We start from the raw sequence: 23,645 nt of genomic DNA, 5'->3' as shown, positions 1-23,645 counted from the left end.
ATTTTAACAACAATTAATTAAACGTGTTTATATTATAAACACAATTGTACTGAAGTAAGTAATGTGTAAAGGTATTAATCCTGTAAAAAAGATTATTATAAGTATTAATCGCATAAACTGAAATATAATACATTACTACCTCTGATATGGAGGCCCAGTATCAATCTATTTATATATTATAAGTACACGTTTGATAGATAGATTTTAAAGATTTCTAATTACATTATTTATGATAGTTACCTAAATCATTACTTACTAGGCGTCTAGGCATGTTATAGAGTCAATAGAGAGCTATGTTTAAGTTTTATCAAAATAAGATTAATTACTTTTAAAAGGTTTAATGTACATAGTATATTATATAATCAACGGTTTATTTTTGGAATTTGTGGCTGTAAGTTATAGGCACAGATACTAAGATTATAGTATAAAATGTATATATATTATTTAAAATTTAAATTAAATTAATATTTTGAAGAATGTGTCCATAATCAGACGATACAAAAAAAATAAGTCAGTAATGCAAATTTGATGTTTTTAATTTTTTGAATTATAACATGCGGCTTTGACATGTAATATAAATTATTCAAGGCTGCATGGGCATTAATGAATTAAAAGTTAAAACGTCAAGTTAATTAACTCGTTACTTTTTTTTCAAATTCACTTTTAACTTTAAGTTAATTTTATTCAATAGTATCTAAATTAAGTTAATTTTCGTCCAAAAAATAATGCAAGAATAATTCAAAGTTTTAGAATTTATTTTGGAAAATTAGGTTCTTTGATAGTTAATTGATATTTTGATGTATCATTTTAAATAATTTCCCTGATCATTTTCTTGAGTATAAAGAAAAACTATCTAATAAACATAAAACAATATTATGTTTCTGGAATTTTTTATTTTTGCAAATTAGAAAATTTTAACTTTAAACTAAGTTAAGTTACTTTTGTTTTATATGAGTAACTTTTAACTTAATTATTTTTAAATAAATTAACATAACGAGTTAAAAAAAAATTGTTAAATTGGCCAACTTTGAATATATATTACATAAATATAATTCGGAAACGATTTTATTGTAATAAAAAATTAATATATGTACAATCATTGTACCTACATATATATTATATATGTACCAATTTTTCTTAAAATATGTAATAAAAAATCCAAAATATTATGTTTTATGTTAATATTGAAAAAATGTATTTATAAATTATATTAACATAATTCTTTCGGGTGGTACTTTCATCTAAAATTTGTTCAAAGCTGATTAATTATTGGAAGACGTAGATGGCTCTGATTTCAAGAAATTTTGTTGAAATTTATTTTTACGATCTCTATTTTGTTTGTGCTTAGATGTAGATTATATACTGAGTAACTGAAAAACGCTGATTTATTGTTACTGCCTCTTCACAGCATGGACAAAATACAATTTGTCCATCACTTTTAAAGTTTTAAATGACACGTTAGAAAACTCTTTAAAGTAAAGTAATACACTTTAGATTTCGATTTTATAATTTTCGGGGCTTTAAAAATTAGAAACTAAGCATATATGAGACTACGTTGTAAATGCGACTACTACACTACGAATTGTACCAAAACCGATTGTCGAATACCACTTCCTTATTTTAAATTTGTATCGTCCGGGCCGTAGTGTATCTGAACTAGTTCTAATCTATACAGTGGCATACCGGAAATAAGTGCGTAAATGCCATTTAGATCACATAGAATATTTAGTGGTGGTCAAAAATTACTTATCTTGTTGTTTTAGACGAAGCAAATGTTTATATATGTATTTTATAATATACAATATTTATATAACTGTTTTATTTTACTATTAGTAACACAGTAGGTTAAATTAATTGTAGTAAAAAACATTGAATTGGACAATATCGTTGTATGTATAAAATATAATAATAATACGATACAAGTTTCAAGTATTATATTTCAAATCAGTTTTTAATTTCAACAATATAACAACTTATATATTCCTTATAAGGAACCTTGTATACAATTTTCAAATACATATTAGGTTGGTATGAATAATATTAAGCAGATTATGAATTGATAAGTACGTAAGTACCTACAAAATAATATTTATACACTTTCCTAATTTTAACGAATATTGTCAAATTTCAAATTTTAACACTTATAAAAAAAATATTGTGACTTTCTATTGTTAATATTTTTAAAATGGTATTTAAAAAACTTGTGAAAAACATTTCAATATTTCATTCTATTTTTAAGCTTTTTTTTACCAAATAATCATCGAGAAAAATTAAAATAAAACCAAAAATATAAAAAACCTATAAATAACCAAAAAAGGAGTAAAATATTTTGTTAACAACATCATGTTTAAAAGATGATTACATTAATATTAGGTGAAAAATACAAGTAATATCTACAATTATTTATTTTTAAACCAAAAAAAACAATATCGATTTTGTCAAAATATAATTTTTTGTAAAAATTGTCGTTTCCCGTTTTTTCTCGGTTGTTCTTAAAAAGTATTAAAAATGTACCCAAAGTTCCAACTACTGAACTTCTAACTACAGTTTTTCTTCTGAAAAACATATCTAAAAGGCGGCAAGTGTACGCTCTGAAATATATTTAATGATATAGGCTAAATAGACCATTTCCCCTCAGCATCAACAACCAACAATTGAAATTAAAATTCGGAGTGGCTTTTTTTAAAGTATAAAACAAGATTTAGCAACAATAAAAAAAAATAAAAAAATAATTTCGTGTTTTACGTCGATCCTCAGTGAAAGACATCCTGCACTATGGTATATTATAGCATTTTATTGAAGCTTTAAACTTTAAAGAAAGAAAGAATCATAAATTGACTAAAAATTGAGCAGTATTTTATCTGGCAATAAACTTCCAAAAACAAAAAAATACCACGATAGAATTAAAAAAATTGGCAGTGATTTGTAATGGTGACCACTCAGATGTAGTTAATGGCTAAAAAGAGTGTCATCATCAGAATCTAAAATCTTACCACATACATCTTATTATTGTATGTATATAGTTACATCAATGATCACATTATAATATAGACATCTGTGACTATGTATAGTGTTATGTCATCCTTAATATAAACAATCTATGCTATTCACTTGTACTCTATGTCTGTACCCATACTACCCATAGACCATCGACTGGATCTCAACAACTGCAATATCCCTGCGTATGCCTCCGGCAGTGGTCATGTGTAACGAGTGGTGTAACATAAATTCAATGTAGTATTTTGTATTTTAAAATAATAAAAAATATTCTTTTAAGTATTTTAAAGTACATTAAGTGTGTTTTTAATTAATATTAAATTACAAATATATTTATATTAAACCTATTTTTACTCCTTTTGGTTCAGCTAATAAATGGTAAGACTCCAGTTGGATTAGGGTAAGTAAATTTGCTATATAATTAAATCTTCATATATGTACATACTTACATGCATATACACATGTATACATGAGAAGATAGTAAACTAGAGTGTGTATCTATGCCGTATGGTTAATAAATCATAAATTATAAATGATTAAAAAGAGTAAAGGAAAACATATATTATACTACGCAAGCACCTTAATTTTACATTATTACAGATTATAATGATCTGAATATTATTCTCGATTATCTACGTGAAATAGCCTATAATACTTTCAAGTTGAAACTGTAAATTTAATTTTTAATTGTAAGTAATTTTTTTTTTTAGTTTTTAAACTACACAATAGAGCCCTACTTGCATATTTGTAATTTAAATTTAAATTAATAATAATAAGTTATAAGGAACCTTGTATTAAATTTTCAAGTATTTTGACTAAGTGAAAAGTATTTTATTGACATTTGTAGAAAACAATTATAATCAAATGTTAAAATATTTTGAAAATTATACCATGGTAAAACTTTCAAGTTTCTATAATGTATACTCAGTCTTTTATTACAAAAAAAAAAAATAAAGATGAATGAAGAATGTCAAAATCTATTTTAACGTGAAAATTCTTGTTTTTCCTTAATTTTTTTTCGCGGTTAATAAAAAATACTGGCAAATTTTTACTTTTGACCCCCTATAGTATATTAGTATCAACCAAATCCAATTGTTACAAAAACCAAAATTTCGTCAAAATTAAAACTTTTTTTACTGTCATAAAATGTGATGACAGACAAAAAAAATTATACCTACTACACTTAATTGTTTATTCAATACCGCTCAGAATCTATAATACACGAAATTATAAATGTATGTTGTCGATCAATATATTAACAATTTTAAGCAATCATTTTTCAAAAAGGTTATTTAGTAATGAATACAAATCAGTGGTCTATTTGGGACTTAGTTTAGGAAAGATATCAAATAATATGCCAAGACTTTAAGTATCAAAAAACAAATTAGGTCATAATATAAAAAAGTTAATTTTTTATTTAAGTATCTTGTAATTTATAGTAAAAATTATTGATTGCAATAGTTGCAAATTTATAAATTATATTATTAATTTTAAATTTAATGTACATACATTTTTCTAGCCCCACGCATTTCAAATTCATTTTTATGCAAATATTTAGCACGCAATGACCTAGAATGAAAATTCAATTTTTTATGTTTCTCTCGCCTCATCGATAGAAAACTAAATTGTTCATGTAAACCAATAATAACGTGAATATTTCTAAAACGATCTTACAAATTCAATTCATGCGAATTACCTACTTACTAAATATTTACAAAAAAATTTAAAATTTTGAAATGGATGGGACAAGAAAAATTGTATTTACGTCAATGATTATCCAAAAAAGTTTTATTAGTATACAATGCCAATTTTTATTTTATCAACTACAAAATAAAATATGAATTTAAATATAATAAAAATGCATAAAAACAACGAAAAAAAAAGGTTGAGTGTGACATAATGTCATATTCACTCGTATTCTTCTATTCCCTTATAAATACGTCATTAATACAAATTGTTTTTAATAACGTTAGTTCTTTTCGAAATAATGATAGTGTTTACCGTTAAAATATAACCAAATAGTTTAATTGTTGATACATTTGTCATTTGCGTAATTGCCGACTATAATATACGATATAATATTATGAATGACGCTGATAATATATGATATATTAGGTATCATATTATTATTTTAAATTTTAATAATTAGGCATCATACACATCGCGTCTACGCTCCTGTAAAAACTATATTATAAATATTATTATACAATATTACAAACTAGACACGTGTCACGTGTGTACTGTGTGTGACAGTACATTGTATGTACACAATATATTGTACTGTGTGTTTATGTATGTATAATATAATACTACAGCACGCGTCGGGCCCCGGATATACAAGCGTATCCAATGGGTCCACCGACTTATGAAATTATGTTTGAAATATCTACTATAGATACATTTATGGTGGGGCAATAAAGTGGGATACGCGTATATAAATAGGACACACACAACAATACATACCTCATGGCTCTAATACATATTATATACTACAGTTACGGCACTGGTTATGGGACAAACTCACAAACTGTACTCCATTATATTATTATGTATATATTAAATATATATATATAAGTAGGTACCTATATAAAGTGTTACATAAAAGAGAAAACTGTCAGTTGACGGGCCGTCAGTCGAATATCACTGTTCACCACATATTATACTGCAAAGTGAATATTATAGACGATACTAATATAAATGTATAATATTAACATACATAGATAATACTTAAATACATATTTTAAATTTATATAAATATATATGAATTTATTATGATTTATTATTAGGTTTTATGAAAAACAAAAATAATGAAAATAATGAAAATATCATTATTATTATACAAAATATTGTACAGATTACAGAAAGATTCTTATTTAAACATTGAGAACAGTCACCAACTCAATGACGAGATACATTTAACAGCTACGCTATACCTACAACTATATATGTCTATACACTACTGACTACTTTCACTATACTATACCAATATCAGAGCTGCAGACTGCAGAGCACCAATAATCTTTTGATAAGACATTATGCAGATGTGTAATAATATAAAAGTGAACATTTTAAATTTAGGATAGATTTGATGTTAATTTAAAAATAATATAACTGGCAGTGGCGATAAAAACGTTCCGCGTTCAATAATCATAAAATAACATGAAAAAATATACGTAATATTACGTAAATTTTTTTTTTGATATTTCAATTTCAAAGCAAGATATATGCATTTTTAAATTATAAAATTTTACATACTATCACATATTATATTATCGACGATCATTTATTGAAATAGAGAAAAAGTTTATTTACAACGTATGAAAATTGTTAAATGGCACGTTAATTGTCACTATAATTGTCTTCAAGCCATTAAAATACGAGCCAAAAGTTATTTTAAAACGATAATTAATAATACAAATATTTGAAATTATTTTTCAGTTTATCATTCACACAGTTTAGGAGCAATAAATAAAAAACCGTCGAAGCCACGCATAAAAGTTTGAATATTTATATCAAAGGTTTGAACATTTAATAGATACAAGTCTTCGTATACCTACATTTTTCTCACAAGAAATATATAATACAATACAAAAACGGAGTGTAATCCTTTTTTAAACATTTATTGAAGTATGAATTTTCATACACAAAAATAACAATTAATTTTTTTTAATGATTTAATTTGTGTTAATAACCAAGAAATCTAAAAAATATAAAAAAAATAATTTGTTTTATAGAATTTTTAAGTCTGATGGATTTTAACTTAAAATAAAAAATAACGATTTTAGATACCTAGTCTGTTGTAACTCAAAAATATTTTTCACGGTCATTTGAAATCCTAACATATATTATTATACACGATGACATTTCAAAACATATGGATTATTTTTAAGCTATTACACGCATATATAATTATTATATATTTATTCAAATTTTAATTAAATAAATTGAGAATATTTACGTTCAAATATGAATTTAAATGATTATTCCTCGTGTGTTAAATAATCGATTTGTATAGGTATACATTAGTTTTTATTGTAATTAAACTATTTAAACTTTAAAGCCTAAATGAAATTGAAAATAATAAATCAATCATAAGAGTAGAGAACTTGGAAAAAGAATTGGAAAATTGTAAAGTGTCGTCACAAAATTGGAACACAAAGGCCTGTTATTTTATATAATAAAAAGGATTGTGTTATACTCGTAAGTCGTAATTCCATAACCTAAACTCTTCAGTGCACTCTTGTAGTCTTGTGAATGGTACAAATTTGTCCCGTTTTGTTACCCACCATCTGAAATCGGTGTCTGTCCGTGGTTAAAACTATCTATGTAACACTGTAACATAATATTAATACAAATAAAAATAAATAAAGGTTATGTATATGTTACCGGAAATGTTGACAATTTAGGAAATGACGACAATTCCTAGTAAATGTTGACAATTCCTAAAAGCGGAAGGCAATGTTATCACCGCCTAGGAATTGTCATCATTTCCGTAGTTTATTAGGCAATGTTATCATTAGGGCCCGAAATTTGATGATCTAAAAATATATATATAAAAAAATGCATAAAATGACATTTATTAATTTATTTTTTTTATAAAATGATATTAAAAATGTATATTTTACTGTAAAAATTAATAAATATTGTTTCGATACAAATGTGTGTTGGAACTACAGTACGTCTGAATATTCCAGATGTAGATCGTGCTCGTGGATCACCAAGAAATGTATTAGCGGTTGTAACAGAAGTTAAGGACGATTTATACAAGCTATGTAAGAAGTACACTAATATTCTTATTAACGATTTAATCATCTTCGTATACAAACTCATGCGTTATAAAAATTTATTATTATTTTTTTTAAATTGTAGGCACTGAAAGTGGACTTCTATAACATATGTACACAAGATCAGAAATAAATCCTTGCAAAGCAAATTTATTGGATCTAAGTACTGTTTTAAAATCGGCAGGTCAAACAGAAAAACCATTATCACTTCGGGAGGCAGCTACTGTAAATAGTATTTCAGGGGCACAAGGATATACCCGATGTCAATGTAAGACAATATGCAAGACGAACAGGTGTGCTTGCAGATCGGCATCTAGAATTTGTAATTCTAAATGTCATGGAAGTTTGCCATGTGAAAATAAAAATGAGTAACTACGTTGCAAATCATAAAAAATTTTTAAAAAGTTTAAATTACATAAATTAAAATGTTAAAAAAATTCTTGTTTATTTATTGATTATTTATTAAGGTGATACTAGATTAATTAATAATTTTGTTTGATAAAAGTAATATTTAAATAAGTCAGATTAAATTTAAAAAATCTGGCATCTTTGCCTACTATCGTTAGGAAATTATAACATATACTAGGCGATGATATCATTTCCTTCCGATTTTAGGAATTGTCAACATTTACTAGGAATTGTCATCATTTCCTAAATGTCAACATTTCCGGTAACATATATAACATAAATTCTCTTATAAAGATTAAAATAATATATTATTATAATATGTTGATTTTTATTTTATTTTAAACAATAATAAATTAATAAATATTAATTTAAAAAATTATTTTAATTTCTATACTAAGTTAATTTATAAAATAACTAGTCCAAAATTGCGTAATAAAGAAATTAATTTTTTAAGTATTTAACTTCTTTTTTACCAATTTTATTATAGTTTATTAGTTAATTAGTTTATTGTTTGATGGCAAAATTTAAATTTTCACAAATGATCACTAAGAAAAAACTTTTCTGGATTTGTTTATGCATTTTTGATGCTTTCCCAGCAGTCTACGCTAAATAATCTTTGTAAGGATGTTGAGAACACAATTTCCAATATTTAACTGTTTTAATATACCATAAGCTGTTCCAAAGCAAAAGCATCTTTGCAAACATGAAATATAATAGGTAATTAAATATTTTTTAAGTATTAAATAGATAAGTATTTTAATACTTCTAATAAATTTTGATTTATCTTTATAGTGAGAACATGACGCATATCAGATTTCTTTTTCAAATAATTAGTAACTGATCGTTTTTCATGAGTATTTTAATAACTTGTTTTTCTCAGTCATCGAGTCACTTTAAATAATTTTGTAATATCTACCTTAAATAAAAATAAGGTTAAGCAATAAGCTTAATAAGAATGTTGATATAAAACATGTTTTAAGGATTAATACTTAAACAATTCATATGATATGTACATTTGAGTTGTGTCACCGTGTAAATGAATATTAGTATGTTTAATCCGTTACCTCTTTTGGTAAGATGTAACTTTAGCTTATGGCAATACGCCGCGGAAAATGAAATTTATTTATGTTGACATAATTACTAAAAGTAAATTAAATATACTTCCTGAGGTTTGATTGTGATTTTGAAAAAATGTTTAAATTTATACATATCTAGACTAAGTTATTTAGGAATCACTTTTTCTATTTAAAATCTGATGTGCCTAAATAAATAAATATAAAAGAAATGCAATTAATTTATGGATTTTTTTTAAAAAAATAACTTAATTTTAAGGTTCTTTAAAATTGAGAATTGAAAATACTTCTTAAAAATCCATTCTTTTAGCTACCAGCAGTGCTATACCCCTAAAAATTGATTAGATAAAATTAGTTAAAATGAACATACGAGTACTTTGTTTAAAATGACTGCCCATATAAGCCATTAGCTAATACCGACAAAAATCAAACTATAATTCGGTCACTGAAAGAAGTAAGTCGTTTCTCAAATGTAGACAGACGGTAGGTAGCGATCAATGTTAGCCAATTTTGTTAATTTGTCAAAAGGATGGAAGATGTATATATTTCGACTTGTTTTGATTGAAACACGGTTCATTTCTCTCGTGGGCCGAAGCATAACAACAAGTACAATATAGGTATATAAAAATAAACATACATAATTCAAAATTATTGGCTAGATGCAAAAACAAAATATAAATAAGCTGAGAAAAGTATTTTTGAGGGTGATATTTTTAAATAGTAAATATAGTTACAAAATAAATTAATATCTTTTTAAATTTACAAAAACAATTATAATATATAAAACAAAAATTTACGAGCAATATAATAAAATATAAGACCAATAGATAATACTTCCAAAAATATTAATCTCTATAATTTTTGTAATAGATATTTCTAGTATAATAAGATATTTAAAAATTATAATCAAATGATTTTACATAAATGTTTTGTTTATGCTGTGTGTGAATTTTAGAGAAAAAACAAATATCACATTAACATCATTTTAAGGCTATTCATTTATGAACACATAACAATTGGAAAATAGGTATTTCTATTAAATAGTAGGTAGATTTAATGCAGGTTAAAAACTTCAGTATCAAATTGTCAATAAAATTGACTTCAAATATTTTAAGTATAACAAAAACTTAAAGATATTTCGCTTACGAGCTGTTTTCCGAAAAAAACCGTGAGAAATAGGAGTGATAGGACGAAAGTCGTAAGACATTGAATTGATCCTTGTAACGAGCTATTTTTGATTTTTCGAAAAAGTTTAAATAAGGATTTTTAAAACATCGTTTTAAAAGGTCAAATGGTTTTTAAAAACTAAAAATTTCGAAATTCTTGTTTATAAGTTGTATATTAGTTATAGTAGACATTTGATAGAAACTTAGGAATGGGCCTTTACAAAAATTATTGTGTAACAATGTAACCAAATATATATATATATTTTATAATATTATTCAGTCAACTAACTGTCAATATTTTTATTCATAAGACAAACTATTAAAGTGACCAACACACACTTAAAAACTAAAACCTAAATTCCCAAAAATAGTATGTTTGTGATGCTACTAGTGAATCTGTGTAACACAAAACTCATAATAATTTTGATTATTGCTAATATGACAAAAGATGTGTGCATTTTTACTCTTTTATATACCTATATATACCAATAAGGCAATAACATTAGATTTGTAATGTTATAGAAATACACCGAGTAATACACATTTCCAATAACAATATGATACAATATATGTTGAATATGGTGTAATGCTATTAATTTAATGTTCATCAACAATTATTTGTAATATATTTTTTTTAAATGCAGTTTCAAAATCATACATAGGTACATATTAATATCAGTTATACATTCAACAGAATTTATAAACCATAAATAAAACTTCAAAATTTCATTTACTTGATTAATATCTATAAATATTTTATGTATAAGGTACATAGTTACATAAAATACACACATAAGTTATGCATAAATTACATAAATTATGAAACTGTTATTTTATTTTATTGTCTTAAGTAATGTTTAATATGTAGACAATAGACATATGTGATAAGTAGGTAGGTAAATAAAATTAATATTTCTAAAAGTTTTATATTCCAAGAAGTCCCTATTCTTGCGTCCAGTAGCAAATTATAAATAGCCGAAAAAAGTTTATGTTTATTAGTTACAACCCTTAAAAAAACTTAGTCTAGATATAATAGAAAAAAAATGGTTAATTGTGTAGTAGAAAAATTTTCAAAAAATAAAGATTGATTCTAAGACATAGATTTCCTAAAAATTGTCATTCTAAAACTCATTATTCTAACAACTGATACATGGTTTTGAGATCCAGCTTGAAATACTAACTCCTTTATTATTGGTCGTATCGTCTTGAAATCTTCGAGATTCAATGCAGTGATATCTCAAGATCAAATTTCTGTACTCAAAAAATGTTGAATTTCAATTTTAAAATTGAGAAATTGCTAGAACAATAAAACTAAATTTTCCACCAATTTTTTTTTTTGAAAACTTCACATTTAAATCTCCACTTACCGTCTAAATAATTGAGTTAAAAAACTTTTACTAATTGGAAAATCATTTAGGGAAGCATCTACTTCGATCCTTGAAGATTTTATCTAGATAGATTTTTGGAAACGTAATAATATTAATTAAAAAATTGAGTTTTTAAACAAAAAATACATAAAAAAAAATCAGAATTTGGACAGTTACATAATTATATATGAGAAGAAAATTTTATATATGCAATGGTTTGCGAGGAAAATAGGAAATCGCGAAAATATTGAATGTGTGGTAGGGTTGCTAGACCTTCTATTGATGAGAGAAAATATCAAATATCAAGTAAAAAATTGTAAAATATGCATTTTATTTACCAAAATATGCAAAAACAATTTTTTTTTAATATTAGTTAATATTATTACATAGTACATACTATTATTAAATTATGATTTTTTAAATTTTCAAATGTGAAAGACCGACGGATTTATATTGGCTGAAACTCCTTTCCACATCACATGCACGATGTTGTTGGAGCATGTACCTAAACGAATTTTACCTATATCGTAGTATCGTACATGTGTAAGGCGGAGACAACATATAACAGTCTATTTTAATTTGATAGGTAGTATATTTACGATAATTCGACAAATAAACCAATAATTATAGACGTTCCTTAAATAAATACCATTTAAAATTAACAAGGTTCTCAAAAATTTATATCTATGCAATTATATACATTATGTTAAGAATATACAAAATAAAAATTGTTCTATTTAATCAAGAATAAGCCAAATCGTGGACATATCTCACAACCAATCAATTTGGACTTAAGAAAAAAAACATGCAAATGCATAGAAACCCTATAGCCCTACTCATAAGTCATGTTTTTTTTTAATAAGTATTATAGGTTTATAATTTGAGTATTTGACATTTATCAAAATCGCAAAAAATAACAAACTATTTTGTAGTTAAAAGTTGTCTTTCTTATATTTTTAAGTTTTGAAAATTGTATACATGATTTTTCATAAGTAGTTGTAATTGAGTAGTTCATAATATTGAAATCATAAAATCTAAATATGTACAAAGACAATTATTTGTTATGCACATTTGAAGTTCAAACTCGGTCGAAATCACATATTTAAATCAAAATAACTAATTATTTTATTTTGTTATAAATTATAACTTATAATTAAAAAATTATTCGCGGGCATGTGAAACTTTTAGAGTATATTATTATATTTTATACATATAATGGCATTTTCAAATACATTTTTTTTTTTTTTTTTTGGAAAAAATGAATTTAACCTACTGCTGTACTAATGCCGTAATAAAATTAATTACTTTATTCACAATAACGCCATAAAACCATTCAAACCTACATAATAATATATTGGCTGATATAACATTGCTCAGAATTGTTTTTCGTATACAATGATTTTATTTCATTGAATTTAAATGTCACGCCATCCATTACACTTATTATAATGACCCATTATTAACCTACTGTACAGCAAAGCAACATCCATTTCCCAATTTTGTATACCTAGTTATTAGGATTGAAAATTGAAAACAAAATAAAGTTTCTCATAAATAGTTCATACTGAAACCAACAGATTTGAAAATACATAAATAAAGTTTTTTTTATAAACATTATAAATTAAATTTAATAAAAATAACATCACTTTTTAATTTTTAAGTAGTATTTTAAACACAATGTAATAGGTACCTGCGTTAGTTTATTTACTCTATAATTTATTTAAAAACCATAGATATATAACGCTATATCCACCGGAGTGGTGTTCGAACCTGCCTGCCTAATCATGTGAACCTACGCCTAAAGCCTGATACCTATCGACTACAATTTGAGTTGTAAATCGAAGCCGAATTAAACCCGAACCTCGGGCAGTTAAGCCGTTTCGGAGCCGCTAAGAATTCCGCGTTAGACGTCGTTTTATACACAAACGAATCGTATGATTCGCAAATAACGAAACTACGAAACACATATAGGTAATTTCTTTTCATGTATTTTTACGAATTTCGTCTACAATTAAAAACGTTTAAGATATCATTAGGTATACTATTCATTATCACACACAAACGAGCAAACGTCGTAATATTGTAATAACAGTATATACCGTATGGACACATGTATATTTTTTTCTCCGATCGGGTAACTATAAAACGATTTAAACGCTATTATTTAAATAAATCCAACGGCAAAACGCATCGCACGAGTAGTTCCCAAAGTGATTGGCCGTCGAAGGTCGGTTTTACACACGTCGCGCGGCGTGTACCCGCAAAGCCACCGCGACGACGGGAAAACGTAGGTGGGGCCGAAAAACGCGGTCAAAGACGAAATCTGCGGGGCTCTGGGACGAAGATCGAACCACGCTTCGTAGCCCCCCCCCCCCCCCCCGTGGACGACGATATTTACTTAGATTATTATTTTTTATTATCTACACGTGTGGGTGACCATTTTTGTCAAGGCGCGAATGCCGAACGTACAACTCTAGCGCTTCGACGGAAATTACGGAGCTAGACGACACTAGGAATTATATTATTATTATTATTATTATTTCGCACGCGCTGTTTCGGTTGTTATCAAAATCCAGTCTCGTTATCAGTTATCACTTACGAGTTACGAGTGCGCCGACATGAAATAATGTTATTCATATTATTACACATAATAACAAGTAACAACAATAATCTTCGTTCACCGTTGCGATTTTCAGTTATGATCGGTCCGCCGAAATAATATTAATAAGACAACCGTAGTTGTTGGTCCGCTCGGCCGACGCGATACATAATAAAAGCTAACAGTTATTCATTAGCAGTAAGTAGGCTAAAACTGTCGACTGTCGAGAATTTTCTTTTTTTTTGTTAATGATTGTGCGCCCCGACAATCTCGATACCAAACGATCAGACTACTGCTGTCATGATGGACAGAATTTCGTCGTGAGACAGTTGTCGCAGAAATAATAATTATCATTGTCTTCTGTCGACGATCGTCTAAAATGATTGGACCGCCGTCACATTCCACCCATCCGGATATTGTAAAGCATCAATAATACAGGTACAATGGGCTTAGTAGGCGATAAATTTGCACAATTATTATACTGTAGTATTTTTCCACATTGGTCTACTCATATCTTGTTTGACTACAGTGATAGGGCCAAATAAATGCCTATAATCAGAGTATTATAATATCACTCATAGTTTATGTAGAATTGTCATTATAAGACTCATTAATTTTGGGTATTTAAGTAGACTTCAAACACTCATTATTCCAACTGGAAATAGTTATATTTTGGCTAAATATTGCATAACCTACTTAATATGAATAACAAAAGTGGTATCTCACCAATGCTAATAGACTACTATCATAATTTAGAATTAATCAAGAATTAATATTTTTTATAAGCTAATGGCTTAACATTAATACACTTTTAGTTTTTTCTTTCTTCGGATTAACTATTATGATACAGAAAATACCAATATGTTTATTTTTTAATAGTTTTAAGTGTATGCTGTAAGTATCTACTTAACTATTTATTTATAACCAATTCAGATTGCATATGTTGTCATTTTAATAGTATTCGATTATCAGTTAATTATTCTTGGTATAATAAGATAATTAAATAATTCAATTAGGTATAAAATATAATACTGTCAGTACCTAAAAAATAACATACTTTTATCATAATTTTTTAATGAATATGTAATTATTTTTTTTTATATCTCATTTAATTTGTATACCTACCTACTTAGATAATAATTTTATTTGATATGATAATCATTTATAAAATAATTAATAGTAAAATAGTCATTAAATTATAAATAACACACTTATCTATAAAATAAGGACTATAATACAGTATTTTAAAAATAATAAGTGTACTAGAATGTTGTTTTATTTTATTATTTATTTTTTTTTGCAGTTATTCATCATTCAATTATTCAAATGACTATTAAACCAGTATGAGATTAAATATAAGAACCCTCTTTTTAGTTCTTTCTACGTTTATTATAATATGCACAGTGTCATTATGGTCCAATTGCTCAAATCAAACATTTGATACATTTTCAAAGAATATCAAACCTAATTATGAAGTAAGTAACAAATTATTCTAATATTTATTAAATAAAATACTACTAATTATGTAAACAATGTCAAGTATATTAAAAATATTTGTTATTTCCTTTTAATCAATGTCACAATTAATTTTAAATTCTGAGCAGTGTGATGAATGTATTAATTTTAAAATAATATGTGTTGAAAAACGTTGAGTACACGTATTATATATTGATACATAATAAAATACTTTGAGTGTGCTTTCTGATTGCAAATTGGATTTAGTTTACACCTTAAAAAGGTCTTACTTATAAATTCTTAATATTTCGAAAACTTATCAGGAAAAACAAACAAATAGGAAAAAGAAGAATTCTTAGCTGAACCAGTTTTTGACAAAAATAAATTTCTTTATTTTTTTATAATTCAAAAACGGCTAACTTTAAATCTTCAACAAGTATTTATATTATACTTTTCTCTACTTGATATAATTTTCAAAGTATTTTGTTTCTTGAATGGCATTCAAATAAAAAAAGTATGAAACTCAGTATACTAAAATCATTTATTTTTTCAATTCAAAATATTATTGAAAATTAAACAGTATTATACATTTTGTTACTATATTAATTTAAAAAAATAAATATAAATTTAGTTTTAATCAATTAATGTATAATTTATATTATAGTACTTGTTGTATAAATAAATTGTGATAAGGTAGTGCAGATAAGAACTATAAAAGCAAAGAGAAAAATAAGGCTTATATAAAATGCCCTTATCATACTTCTTTCTAAAATACATTCTTTAATGACAAAAATGACAATCTCAATTATGATTGTAAATTGTAATATACTGCAATATTTCAATTTTATAAATTAATTAAATCCTATTTAATTTACATAAATAAATCATACTACATATTGTACTTGCATTTTTATTTTCAGCCATTAGTCCAAAATATAAAGCCAATAGACTGTCTCATTAATGGAAATAACATTCATGTGGATTGCCTTTTAAAAAATAGCACAGTTTATATTCCATTTTCATTTCTAAAAATTTATTTTGAGGTTTGTACTTTTTTGGTATTAATGTCTGGAATCTGCATGAATATATTATTTACAATTTACCTATTAATGTTATTAATGTTATTATAGTAGTATATACTAATTGAAAGTTACATGCGTAACACATTTATGTTTAACGGCTTTGAAATTGCTATCACAAACAAAGTTAATTCTTTAATTTGTTTAGGTTTATGGAAAAATTATTGAAACTGATGAAAATAAAAAAAAGTTTCTTTGGTCACATAGTTATTCCAAAATATATCATCAAAATGGAAAATATGACTCTCGGGGTGTGTTTACTAATTTCCAAAATTATAAAGTTGAAGAAAGAGATCGCGTGAAATGTGTTAGTGCTTCTGAAGGCAAGTTTCAAGTTATAATTATATATATATTATATATTAATAAATCATAAAATATTTACGTAGTTAAAATTGAAAAAAAATAATTTATATTTAATAATCTTAGGAGTGCCAGTATCAACTCAGTGGAATCCTCATGGTTATTATTATCCAACACAAATAGCTCAATTTGGGTTATCTCACTATAGTAAAAATCTTACTCTACCATCACCAAAAATAAGGGTTTTAGAAGATGGTCAGTTAAATCCTTTGTGGAATATTCCTGAAACTTCAAAAATACAAATAGCATTTAATGCACAAGTCAATAGTAATGTTATTGATTTTTTCAGTACTGGTAAATTTAATACATATTTATCTACATTATAACATGACAACTTAATATATTTCTAGACCATGGGTCACCAACTAATTTTTATGGAGGTCTGTTTTGATTTACCAAACTTTCCATGGTCCAAAACATGTTTGACAACACTTTTTTAATATTTTAAAATTAATAACAAACACAATTTTATTATTATTGTATCAAATACTATAGCTTTAAAATATTAACTCAATTATATTTGGAATTAAGTTTGTGCAATTAATTTTTATTAAATCATAAAGAATGTTAAGGTTGTTATTAATTATGTTTTAAAAAATTTATTTTTAAAAAAGTTTTAATAGAGTTGTAAGCAATTACAATAATTCAGTGGCATCGCACATTAAAACTAAACAACAAAAATGTTGGAAATACTGGACCCACAATATCAGAAAATATATTTATTCATCATTATATTTTATTAAATATGTCCAAAATTGGCTAGTTGGTGACTCTTGTTAGATTATTAAAAATTAATCATTTTATTATAAAATTATTTTATTTAGATAAACCAATTTCATTGAAAATTGACAGCAAAGAGGAATTTTTCATTAGTTTTGATGTAGCTTTATCTTTATCAACAAGTAGTAGTATTGTTATCACTATAAAAGATTTAAAGGAACAAAACGAAGTATGGAATCTGCATTATATATGTTCTAAAACATTTATATTTGCAAAGGTAAAATGAATTATTTTACATTTATGAAATAAAATTTATTCTTGTTAAGAGGATACTGTACCCTCGTGTTGTTTACGATCTCTAACTAAGGTAAAACATAGCATATTTGCGTTCAGCAGAATTCATTTTATGCTTTTAGCTTTCATATTAAAGTCAATTGACCTATTATCAAACCTAAAGGTAAGAACATTATTTAGGGCAACTCTTAGGTTTGTATTAATATTTTCATTTTAAAATGAGGTATACTCATTCAGTGGCGTATTTTCAATAATTTCTTGGGGGAAGTTTTAAAATTATTTTTGAAAATCATATGATAAAGCTTATTTGTTTTATCTTACTTTAAAACTAGGAATAAAGAAATAAAATGATCAAATTCGCTTTATAATATTAAAAAATAATAATAAATAGCTATTTTATTTTTGTGTGTACGATGTCCTCTAAATATTATGTGATATTGAAATAATTCCTTACAAAATATTCTAATTTATATAATAATAAAATATAATAATTTATAATTATTATTGAAAAATAATTATTATATTTTATTTACTATTGTTAATGTTATTTTTATGCGGTTTTTAATTTTTTTTCAAATAGTTTTTACTATATCATTATATAATTACTAATTAAATTAGTAAAAACATATTTATAATTATGCTTTTATACACTAATTATTTATAGCTATTTTTTCTTTATTAGGGTCATAATATTTATCATGGAATGAATTGTGGTAGAGAGTTTGGTTGGAAAAAATTGACAAGAAATATATTAATTGACTTACAAAAGGGTTTACATGTATTAAAAAAAACAACAACAAAAATGTTTCGTTCAAAATATAAGGTACTATAGTTTCCCTTCATTATAATCAAAATATTTTTGTGTATAATTATAATTTAATGCTAGTCATTTATTGAATTATCAATTATGATTATATTTAGTTGTGTGATTTTAAACTATATGGTGTTGGATTCTTGGACAACCTGACACTTAGTTCTAGTGATCATATTAGTCAATTTTATGCTGCTGCACATTGGTTCAATAAACATCAAGATAAAGAGTCTGGTGGTTGGATTAATCCTGTTACTCGTAAAATATCTCCTGTTATAAAACCATTAAAGCCAGGATGGTAAGTATACTAACAATGTATTGCTAATTATAAAATTAATTTATATAGCGTATAACAGAAACAAGGCCGTAACTGGTTAGGAGGATTCAGGGATCCAGACCCCCTCCCCGTAATTTTTAAAAGTAAAAATATATTGGTGGTGAATATAGTATATTGACTATAATTTTTCAGCATTTATTTAAAAAAAAAAATGTTGAACCCCTTCCAAATATTTTTTTCAGTTTCAGCCTTAAACAAAATTAACAGAATGTGTATTTTATTTCTATTTTTATTAAAATATTTTCAATATAAAAGTAAATATAATTGTAATTTTTTTTTTCGATCAGAAGAAAATTGCTTACATCTGTCATTTCTCTCTTATATATTCTGTAATATTAATTTCAATATTAAAGAAAATTTAGTTTGTAAATTTTTAACATTTTACAATAATTAAAATAATAAATATTATTGTATTATTGATACTTACATATTACTCTATAGGTTATCTGCTATGGGTCAGGGTCAAGCAATATCATTGCTCTCTAGGGCATTTCACCATTCTGGTGGCAATGAAGTGTACTTAAATACAGCTCACACCGCTTTAAAACCATTTAAAATTGCAAGCAAAAATGGTGGTGTTTTGTCTAAATTTATGGATTTACACCCTTGGTATGATGAATATCCTACAGTTCCACCAATATTTATTTTAAATGGTTTTATGTATTCATTGATTGGATTATATGATTTATTTTCATTGGCTCCTAATGGTTCGAAGGTAATTAAAAATGTCTACTCTTTATAATTCTATATTCTATATTTTATAAAATACTATAATTTTAGGTTTCACAAGAAGCTTATTCATTATGGAAACAAGGTATGACATCATTAAAAAATCTGTTGCCATTATTTGACATGGGTTCAAGATCAGCATATGATCTCAGACATGTAACACTTGATATAGCGCCAAATATTGCTCGATGGGATTACCACGCTACACATATCAACCAACTATTGTTATTGTCAACGCTGGACAATGCAACAGTTATACAAACTACAGCCAAAAGATGGATTGGTTATATGAATGGTGCTCGTGCATCACATAATTAAGTTATTTACACTAAGAGTATTGAACATAAAATTAGTAAAATATAATTAAGAAATTGTCGGGAAAAAAGTATGGCTGTGACAATTTTTTTTTCCTAAAAATGTTGCATTTTTAATTAATTTTATATTTTTAGGGGAAATGTGCATTAATATAATAACTAAAAAATTTAATTTAAATGAAAAACTACAATTTAAACATTAAAATCAAGAGTAAACAGGAAGTTTAACATTTAGTTAGTGAAATGGTTATTTGTTTTAGAAATAAAATCTGTAATGCTTAACACAATATTATTAAATTGTATGGGATTTGTCACTAAAAATATCAAATATTCAATAATTGATTAATATTCTGAATTCAGTTTTATCATATACCCTAATAATTTAACATACATTTTTTAAATTTTGTTGAATTAATTAAGTTTTCATTACAATAGAAAATTCAGTGATTAATTTTCACCTAATCAGTATTAAAAATAACATAATACTAAGAAGCAACTTATACCTATCATACATAGACTTTTTTTTTAAACAACAATTAATTTAAATAAATAATTTAACTCGGTTTCAAAAGTTTTATTATATAATTATTATAGAAACATGAAATATCATAATATACTACAAGATAAATAATGTTTAAAAATTGTTTTATTCCTATCAATTTTTTTTTAAAAATTTAATATTAATATTACTTACTATAAATACTAACAAAGAATTATTTCATGAAAAATAAATATCAGGGTTCCTCTGTATATTAAAAGGTATATGAAATATTCTTGTTCACGCTAAATATTCTGATATAGCTTATATATATATATAAAAAAAATGTTGATAGTGATGCTGTTATTAATAATCATTTGATTCTGATTATAACGTCATTTAATAAATTATATTTTGCAAAAAAAAAAAAAAATACTAATTAAATATTTCATTGTAGTATTGACTTTGATAAAACCACAAAGCAAAAAAATGAAGCATAAAAGTATGTTATTGTAATATGATTATTAATTAATAGATAAACTAATAATTAAATTAAAGAGTTTGATAAAAAAAAATAAAAATACTCCTTATGTTGAAATCATATCTACTTAATCGATAAATCGAATGTGTATTAATGATCAATGTTTAGATTAGTCATTATTAAAAATTATATTATTCTGAAAGGAAAAACCTAGTGTAGTTGATTAAAAAATATATATATTTATTTATATAGCATGTTTTAATTTATAAAAAAAAAAAGTATTATTGTTAAAAAGTATTTACATTGGTATTATTTTTATTTTAACAACTATATTTTAGTTTTAATTTACTTCCAATAAAAATATGTACCAAATGTAATGTTACTTTATGAAGTCTACCTATACATGTAACTGTTCTGTTTTTAGTGATTTTTTAAATTTTAATTTTGCTGTTATATGTTTATTTGTCAGATGATTATCATATAGTATTACAATTTACAAACAGAACCGTTGCAAGTAAATTTATAATTACACTCCATTAGAATTATAGCGACAATCAAAATTTATAATAACACCTTATTTTTATACAGTTTATATTACTACTACTATTAACTTCAAAACTATACACTATATGATTCCCATTGCTCTTAACTTGCCTATAACTGCACTAGTGATCTCATAATTTATTATAAAATTAACTATGTTTAAGAATAGTAATAACAATTATTAATTTTAGAAATTATTGTAATATGCTCTATAACTGTATGTAATTATACTATATAATACACATATATATATGTTGTAAAACTGCTAAAATCATTTGATTTTATTAATATTGATATGTAATAAATATTTGTATCCACTATTAATTGGTTCTGATTTATTTTATATTATTATTACTTACCTGTTAAAATGTATAGGTCCGCGCTTGTTTCGTAAAAATTATATGTACTTGTGACAGAAATGGTCTTCAACCTTGTTTGATTAGTGAGTGATTTGGGTTATAATTTACTGCTTAGAACCCATATTTAAAAGAATATTTTTATTTATAATTATATCTATTAAATTATAATTGATAAATACTGATTTATGCGAGTAAAAATGGTAGTTAAAATTTTAATAGTTTTATTGTTTAAAATTTAGTTAATTTGTGTAACTAAAACAGGATTATTATTTCTATATATTATATAATATTTTTTAATTTTCTATAGTTCATAAAAGCTGATTTCAGAAATTCAATAAACTGCTAAATAGTATTGATTGTAAGCTTTTAATTTAAGCTGACAGTCTGAAACTGGATTCAAGTGGTGTATACTAGTGGTTCATTACCTAATATTTTTAAAATTAATTTAAGTTCAAAAATACATTTCAATATTTACTTAAAGGTTCAATGATTAAAAAATACTAATAGTTAGGAATAAGAAATAACACTCATGAGTTTTATTCTTTAAACGATTCAAAGGTTGCATGTTAAACAAATGTTTTTATTTTAAATACTAGACATAAAATAATATGTACAAGTATTTAATACATGTCGAAGAAAGCAGATTACCAATAAACTGGATCCTACAATTAATTTCAATTTTTAAACTAAGTTGTATATAGAACCTTACGTGTTATGATGTTAAAAGATACAATTGGATCAGTTCTGTTGAAACAACAATAGTAAAAATAAAATTATTTTCTTAAAAGGCTTAATGTTTTCAAATGGTAATTAAAAAAATAATGGCAATAAAGTTTTAAAAAAATTGTGCTCAAAAAAAAAAAATTAGTCAAAGTATACAATATAAAAAAAAATTATAAAAAAATGTAAGGAATCCCAATCGGCACACCCTATATTTCACTACTCATTAACCAGGTGACCTTCAAGAAGAAAATGATTACGATAGGTTTAAGGCCACTAATAAAATTACAATTATTTAATAACTTTTCAATATGATTCTATTTGTTGGCTGTTCAGATTATCTAACATAAGTGTATAACATTCCTGAGTAAGTGATGTTAATTATGAGAATGATAAAAGAATTTAAGTGAGCTACCAGGATTATAAATGTAATATAGACATACATAGCAGTGCATTATTAAAAAAAATACTTTAAAAATAATGCTTACACGGTATCCTTCGTGAATAGGTAGAGTACTAATACTGTTAATATTGTTTGTTAAGAAAATTCTTTTCATAAAAAACCTAAGTT

The 23,645-nt window shown here is 24.9% G+C and overlaps 1 protein-coding gene and 1 pseudogene across 1 annotated transcript; both read left to right on the top strand.

Moving 5' to 3' along the window:
- The first annotated feature begins 7,654 nt into the window (after positions 1-7,654).
- LOC132925056 (uncharacterized) lies at positions 7,655-8,155 on the top strand (annotated as a pseudogene).
- Positions 8,156-14,342: 6,187 nt separating this feature from the next.
- On the top strand, positions 14,343-22,319 carry LOC132926742 (D-glucuronyl C5-epimerase). Its single transcript, XM_060991131.1, has 10 exons — positions 14,343-14,832; positions 15,698-15,869; positions 16,770-16,892; positions 17,077-17,251; positions 17,355-17,582; positions 18,113-18,285; positions 18,985-19,125; positions 19,224-19,411; positions 19,892-20,165; positions 20,231-22,319. The coding sequence occupies exons 2-10, from the start codon at positions 15,738-15,740 to the stop codon at positions 20,495-20,497; spliced, it is 1,701 nt and encodes a 566-aa protein (XP_060847114.1). The 5' UTR covers positions 14,343-14,832; positions 15,698-15,737; the 3' UTR covers positions 20,498-22,319.
- The last annotated feature ends 1,326 nt before the right edge of the window (positions 22,320-23,645 follow it).

The sequence above is a fragment of the Rhopalosiphum padi genome, chromosome 3, assembly GCF_020882245.1.
Source record: "Rhopalosiphum padi isolate XX-2018 chromosome 3, ASM2088224v1, whole genome shotgun sequence".
NCBI classification, from domain to species: Eukaryota; Metazoa; Arthropoda; class Insecta; order Hemiptera; family Aphididae; genus Rhopalosiphum; species Rhopalosiphum padi.
This window is presented reverse-complemented; position numbering and strand designations above follow the sequence as displayed.

Bases quoted from the DNA above. Each gene is read 5' to 3' on its own strand.
- LOC132926742 (XM_060991131.1), top strand. From the start codon at position 15,738: ATGAGATTAAATATAAGAACCCTCTTTTTAGTTCTTTCTACGTTTATT. The intron at 17,583-18,112 runs GTAAATTTAATA...TATTTTATTTAG, and splicing joins TATTGATTTTTTCAGTACTG to ATAAACCAATTTCATTGAAA. The intron at 18,286-18,984 runs GTAAAATGAATT...TTTCTTTATTAG, and splicing joins AAACATTTATATTTGCAAAG to GGTCATAATATTTATCATGG.